This window comes from Rhinatrema bivittatum, chromosome 15 (genome assembly GCF_901001135.1).
Source record: "Rhinatrema bivittatum chromosome 15, aRhiBiv1.1, whole genome shotgun sequence".
Lineage (NCBI taxonomy): Eukaryota > Metazoa > Chordata > Amphibia > Gymnophiona > Rhinatrematidae > Rhinatrema > Rhinatrema bivittatum.
Window position 1 is genome coordinate 4,846,508 of NC_042629.1, and position 7,603 is coordinate 4,854,110.

At 46.7% G+C, this 7,603-nt stretch overlaps 1 protein-coding gene across 1 annotated transcript in view; it reads left to right on the forward strand.

Annotated features, from left to right (window-relative positions):
* Nucleotides 1-7,351, forward strand: part of LOC115077033 — a 45,297-nt gene extending 37,946 nt beyond the window's left edge. The window contains exon 3 of the mRNA XM_029579182.1: nucleotides 7,221-7,351. Within this exon, the coding sequence (XP_029435042.1) occupies nucleotides 7,221-7,351 (131 nt within the window). The remainder of the gene's footprint in view (nucleotides 1-7,220) is intronic.
* The last annotated feature ends 252 nt before the right edge of the window (nucleotides 7,352-7,603 follow it).

The window sequence follows — 7,603 nt, forward strand, 5'->3', positions numbered from 1 at the left end:
CCACAATCAAGATTAACAGGAGGGGATGTAAAATTGTCAGTGAGGACTGTGTAGGTACGGTTGTGGAGGAAGGATTTAATCCAAGACAGAGCAGTACCTGTGATTCCTATATTGACGAGGGTGTTGATAAGGATGGTATGATTTACAGTATCAAAGGCGGCAGAGATGTCGAGCATGGCGATGAGATAGGAGTTACCCGCATCCATACCTTTGATGATGGTTGTCAGTAAGTGAGAGGAGGAGGGATTCCGTACTGAGGTGTTTTCGGAAAGCCATGTTGAGTTGGTTGGGAGTAAGTTGGATTGTTCTAGGTGGTCAGAGAGACGGGAGTTAACTAGTTTCTCAATAATTTTGGAGAGGAAGGGGAGATTGGAATGGGACGGAGGTTGGATAGGTTGGAGGGATCAAGGGAAGGTTTTTTTTAGGATGGTTTTGACCACAGCTTGTTTCAGGGATATAGGGGACCAGGCGGCCGTGTTCTAGGGAACAGTTCACGATTTTGGAGAGTGAGGAGGCTATTGTTTTAGGAATAGCGAGAAGTAATTTGGTAGGGATTGTTTTCTAAGGGGTGGGAAGAGGGTCTCATCTTTTTTAAAATGTTTTCTCTTTCTAGAGTGGAGGAAGGTTCGAAGGATGAAAGAGGGGGTGGGAGAAATGTGGGGGTGGGAGGGTTTATGATGTTAGTAGTGGGGGGGAGTTCTTGGTGTTAGGGTTTAAACTTGGCGGTGATATTGGAAATTTTGTTCTTAAAGAGAGGGCAATTTCATTACATCGTGTCTGAGAGGAGGGGGACTTGGGGGGTAGACACATTGGGTTTGGTGAGATTGAAACTAGTGTAAATAGTGCCTTTGGGTTGAATTGGAGGGGGGATTGAATTTTTTTTGCATAGTATTCTTTTTGGTTGGTTGAATGGCGTTTCTGTATGCATGCATTAGTTGGTAATATTTGGTTTTTGACGGCAGGAGTGGGATGTTTGCGCCAATGTCTTTCTGCTGCTCTGAGCTGTGTTTTTTTTTGGGTTTTGAGTGTCTGGGTATACCAGGGTTTTTTGGATGACTTGGTTTGTGTGATAGTTTTTTGAAATGACTGGGCATAATTTGTTAGCGATTTTTGGGTAGTTTCTGTCCAGGAGGAGATAGCACTTATCTGCTGTCTCAAGGTCAATGTGGATTAGGGATGGTGGCGCAAGCCGTAGCAAGGGTGTCTAACGGGCAGGTTTCCACGAAATTGGAAGGATTTTGACTGAGGGAGGGAGAGGATGGAGATGGGGTTTGTAGAGAGAGGGTTGTGTTTGATGATGGAGTGGTCGGACCAAGGGACAGGGAGGCATGTGGGGGTGTGTATGACTTTGATGAGAGTGTTAGTGAAGATAAGGTCAGTGTGTGACCGGCTTTGTGGGTTGGGGGAATGGATAAGTTGGGTAAGGCCCATTGCTTCTAAGGAAGAGATGACTGCTTCGCATGGTGGGGATTGTGGGATGGAGTCGACGTGGAGGTTAAAGTCGCCTAGGAGTATCGTGGGTATGTCGGGAGAGAGGGAGATGGTGAGGAATTCGATAAGGGGGAGGGGTCTTTTTCTAGTAGACCAGGGGGGGTATAGATAAGGCAAGATTTGAAGAGATTGAGATTTGAAAGGCCTACTTCGTATTGCTTGGGAATATTACAGGTTTGTGAGGTCAGCTTGAGTCTTTTTTTAGCTATGAGGAGAAGGGCCCCCTCCTCTTTTCTGTTTACGGGGGATAGAGAAAAGTCATAAGTTTCAGAGGGGAGTTGATTAATGAGGGGGGTTGTCGCAGGGTTTGAACCAGGTTTCGGTTACTGCGAAAATTTCTGGTTTAGAGTCTGTTAGGATATCATGGAGGAGGTGTGTTTTTTGTTTTAGGGATTGGGCGTTAATGAGCAGAAGAGAGATGAGGGAGATGGTGAGGGCTTGCGAGGTGGGGGATATGGGGATGGGGGTCAGACGCCTTTTTTGAGTGTTGTGGTGGGAGAAAGGGGGGAGGGGATAGTTTTGAAGTGTGTCCGAGTAGATAGTTGGGGGGAGAGGAGGTAGGCGTGAGGGGGCATTCTTGGGTAGAGGGCTAGGAGGGAGTATTGTGAGGAAGGGGGATTGTGGGATAAAAGCACATTAAAGCAATTGCACAGAACAAAACAATTGTAGCAGATTAATGCAGATGCAGACACTGTAATGGGAATGGATAGATTAATGTAATTTAGCAGAATAATTAACTAGAGTAATGCGAATTAAGAGGAAGACAAGTCATTTAACCATACACAGCAAATACAGCATATCAAGCAAATTTACCAGAGTAGGGCAGTTAAATAACTTAGATAAATTAGTTAATGCAGATTGACAAAACTTAATGCAATTGTACAGGCGTGGGTATGCATTTAGGGTGGGTGATTTGAGGTAATCAGATGCTGTTAAGTAAGTTTAATCAGAATAGTCCAGTGAGGTCGCACTTACGTATGATACGCTTGATGTGAGATCCAGTGTGTTTGTTTGTTTATCTGGTGGAGGGCTGAGCTTTTGCGAACAGTCTATGGCTTGTCTTCAGTAGGGGTGGTTCTCTTGGCGAGGATATTTGTCTCCATGTGATAGGCGTCGGCTTCTGGCGGTGTGTTCTTGGTTTTAGTGATATGCTGGAACCAATCAAGGAAGACTAGTGGTGCTGTTCGGGGTGAGCGAGGGGCGAACCGAAGGGGCGAAACAAAGGGGCAGGCCCCTTTGTCCGCGCTCCTTCGTGCGCGCGACGCCCGGCGCGCGACGACCTGGAGAGGGGCGATTTTAAATAGCCCCCGGTCGTGCCTCTGACATCACCGCAGCGCCGATTTCGTGGGCGGTTCGGAGCGAGGGCTTGCGGCCCGGAACGAGGCCGGTTGGAGGCGAGGGCTCGTGGCCCTGATCGATTGTCGGCTGTGGGAGGAGGTTGCGCGTCCTTGCTAGGTAGGTAGCGCTGTTTGGACGGCTGCGAGGATGGCTGGCGATCGGCGTGTGGAGCTCGATCGGGGGAGAGCGGAACAGGAGGCCTTACCCCAACGGGCTTCAGCGCCGATTGCGCAGGCCAAGTTCACCGCTGGGTCTCCTTGTGTCGCCGAAGGAAGCAAGAGGAGAGAGACGGGGATGAGCGGCGCGATTTAAATAGCCCCCGGTCGCGCCTCTGACGTCACCGCAGCGCCGATTTCGTGGGCGGTTCGGAGCGAGGGCTTGCGGCCCGGAACGAGGCCGGTTGGAGGCGAGGGCTCATGGCCCTGATCGATTGTCGGCTGTGGGAGGAGGTTCGCGTCCTTGCTAGGTAGGTAGCGCTGTTGGACGGCTGCGAGGATGGCTGGCGATCGGCGTGGGAGCTCGATCGGGGAGAGCGGAACAGGAGGCCTTACCCCGACGGGCTTCAGCGCCGATTGCGCAGGCCAAGTTCACCGCTGGGTCTCCTTGTGTCGCCGAAGGAAGCAAGAGGAGAGAGACGGGGAGAGCCGGCGATTTAAATAGCCCCCGGGTCGCGCCTCTGACGTCACCGCAGCGCCGATTTCGTGGGCGGTTCGGAGCGAGGGCTTGCGGCCCGGAACGAGGCCGGTTGGAGGCGAGGGCTCGTGGCCCTGATCGATTGTCGGCTGTGGGAGGAGGTTCACGTCCTGCTAGGTAGGTAGCGCTGTTGGACGGCTGCGGAGGATGGCTGGCGATCGGCGTGGGAGCTCGATCGGGGGAGAGTGGAACAGGAGGCCTTACCCGACGGGCTTCAGCGCCGATTGCGCAGGCCAAGTTCACCGCTGGGTCTCCTTGTGTCGCTGAAGGAAGCAAGAGCTGATATGGTATCATCCACAGCTGATATTGGTATCATCCACAAAAAGACAAATCTTTTCTGATAATCCTTTTTTAATGTTGATCATGAAAATGTTGAAAAGAACAAGGCCAAGGACCGATCCCTGACACCACTCCCCAATCCCCAGTAATGCTTCTCTCTTCAGAACTCCATTTTCCACTCCCCTTTGTTGCCTCCCATGCAACCTGTTTCTAGCCCAGTCAGTCATTTTAAGGCCTATACCAAGGGTGCTCAGTTTATTTTAAGTTACCTACAGTATTTGGAACCATATCAAAGGCCTTACTGAAATCCAAGTATACGACATCTAGCACTTTCCCTTGATCCAATTCTCTAGTAATTCAATGAAAGAAATTGATCAGATTCTGTTAATAAGACTTGTGGTAAAAGCCATGCTGCTTTGGATCTTGCAAGCCACTGGATTCCAGAACCTGCACTATCCTCTGTTTTAGCAGCGATTCCATTAATTTACTCACTACCGAGGTCAGACTAATGGAACTGTAGTTCTCAACCTCCTCCTTACTTCCACTTTTGGGAAGAATGACATCTGCCCATCTCCACCCCTCCAGAACTACTGCTGACTTTAAAGAAGCACTGAAAAGGTCAACGAGCTGAGCTGCTGTGAGAGATATTATTCTGACTGTAACAGTAAATGATGGCAGAAAAAGACCAATTTGGACCATCCAGTCTGCCCAGTTAACATTGTTCCACTTGGGGTAGATAAGCATATAAATTCCCATATGCAACTCAACACCTGTTCTACACCCATCACCCCCATCTTATCTTTAACCTGAATTTTCATCTTTTTACCCAGCACTGCCTTCTATATTGGTCCCAAGTATACCCAAAATCTGTTAAAGTACTGGCTTCTACCACCTCCAACTTTAGACCTTGTCATCTTCCTCTCTGATTCTTACTAGACAACATTAAACTGAACACTCAGGTCCCCTACCATATCTTATTATTGCGTTTTCTAATAATGTTTGTTTAGCATATCTTATAATCTGCAATCTCCTATAATAGATCAATGCAAATAATTCAGACAGCCACCAAAAACTTACAAAGTCATTGTCAAAAACATTATTTTTCCCCCAAGCTCATTAACGTTTGCATGGTTAGTTCATGCACTTCTCCTCAGTGCCGTCTTGGAAGCCCAATGCAGCCTTACCATTGCTGTTAGGATCATAACTGCTGCTCAGTGCTATACACACACACACACACCCAGACAGTTCAGAATGGATATGTTGCAATGAGTGTGTATGTTTATTTGCCACACCCCGGGAGAACTAAAGCTAATTTACATTACATGCAAAAATATATTAAATATACATTCAATATACTAACCATACATCATCAAAACATAAACATATATAAAAAAAATAACAGAATCAGACATATAACTAAACTTATAATACAAAATCATTAAATGATACATAAAATATGATATAAAAAAGGATAAAATGATCCAATACATCCATCATAGATTTGGAAATTTCAATTCAAATAACCATGTCTTTACATATATTCTAAAAGCAAGAAAATCTGTTAAATTCTTTCCTTTGAGCAGATACCTGCAGTTGTCTTTGAAGTTTCTGAAAACTTCACCTGTTCACCAGAAGGAATACAAAGTAAACAGCTTGTGAAGAGCACACTGATCGAGGCAGTATATAAGGTTATAACTGATTATGCAAGTATTTTGGACTTCCTGTTCTTAGAGCTCTGAAAAGCCAAAAGCATTTTACATTTGGATTGAAATGTTTCATCTCACCTTGGGCCAAGGTGAAATTAGTTCTACCTGCAGAGAGGAGCCCTGCAGGTTCTCACCATTGGCAGGCAGACCTTGGTGAAGCAGAGACCAGTCAGGACCTTCACCTATACCAGCCAACGTTCACCTCAGGTTGAGCCTTTGGGTGCAGGGGCTGGCAGGACTTAGATGGAGTCTCTGCTGGAGGTGGAAGAAGAGGTCCATAGTTAGCTAGGGTCGTAGGCAGGCAGCGGTCAGACGTATCCGAGGTCCAGGCAATGGTCAGGGACAGGCGGCAGTCAGGCATATCCAAGGTCCAGGCAATGGTCAGGGGCAGGTGGCAATCAGGCGTATCTGAGGTCCGAGACAAGGTCAAAACTAGGTATCTATCCAAAGGAGAAGAAAGGGATGGATAGACAGGACATGCAGGCAAGGGTAAGAACAAGCGAGCAATGAAGAAGGAGACAAGCTGGACAAGGACTGAGAGCAAGCTGGAGGAAAATTGGGCATCAAAATGGCAGATGAAATTTAATGTGGATAAGTGCAAGGTGATACATATAGGGAAAAATAACCCATGCTATAGTTACACAATGTTAGGGTCCATATTAGGTGCTACAACCCAAGAAAGAGATCTAGGTGCCATAGTGGATAAACACATTGAAATCGTCGGCTCAGTGTGCTGCGGCAGTCAAAAAAGCAAACAGAATGTTGGGAATTAGTAGAAAGGGAATGGTGAATAAAACGAAAATGTCATAATGCCTCTGTATCGCTCCATGGTGAGACCGCACCTTGAATACGTGTACAATTCTGGTTGCCGCATCTCAAAAAAGATATAATTGCGATGGAGAAGGTACAGAGAAGGGCTACCAAAATGATAAGAGGAATGGAACAGCTCCCCTATGAGGAAAGACTAAAGAGGTTAGGACTTTTCAGCTTGGAGAAGAGACGGCTGAGAGGGGATATGATAGAGATGTTTAAAATCATGAGAGGTCTAGAACGGGTAGATATAAATCGGTTATTTACTCTTTCGGATAATAGAAAGACTAGGGGGTACTCCATGAAGTTAGCATGTGGCACATTTAAAACTAATCGGAGAAAGTTCTTTTTTACTCAACGCACAATTAAACTCTGGAATTTGTTGCCAGAGGATGTGGTTCGTGCAGTTAGTATAGCTGTGTTTAAAAAAGGATTGGATAAGTTCTTGGAGGAGAAGTCCATTACCTGCTATTAAGTTCACTTAGAGAATAGCCACTGCCATTAGCAATGGTAAGATGGAATAGACTTAGTTTTTGGGTACTTGCCAGGTTCTTATGGCCTGGATTGGCCACTGTTGGAAACAGGATGCTGGGCTTGATGGACCCTTGGTCTGACCCAGTATGGCATGTTCTTATGACTGAAGACAAGCTGGAATGCAGGAAAATAACACGCACTACTAGAGAGTAGCTGGACCTGTTGCTGAGGCAAGTTGTGTCTGGAACACTGCCTTCTTATACAGCCATAGAGTTTACGCCATCCCTTTAAGTGCCGATGAGAGGCACATGCACGTGCTTCGGAATACATGGCGTGTCAGCGACAGCAGTGTTCTGCCGTGTGTATGGCTGATTGCTTTCTCTGCACCAGGAGGTAGCATGGCACGCTGACGGTGCTTTTCCATGTCAGGACATGGCCCGGCTGGCCTGGAGCTGGAGGTAACAGCGGTGGTTCATGGGGGCAGCCCACAGACCGCCAAGTGTAACATGAAACTCCATAGGAAGCCAGTGATGGCTACTCAGGGTGATATGAACCTGTAGTTGCAAACATTACAGCAGACAAACTGCAGAATTCTGTATTAATTGTAATAGCCAAAACTGCTTGTTAACAAAACCTGGATAAAAGCCATTGTAATAAACACACCATGATATCACTAGTGCATACGAAATGCTTGCTATATCCTGAGAAAGATAGGGACACATCATCCTATCTGTAGATAAAAGGAAAGAAATCAGAACTACAGATGATCTCTGTGGTTTTAATGATGTCAGAATCAAGAAGCACACCCAGGA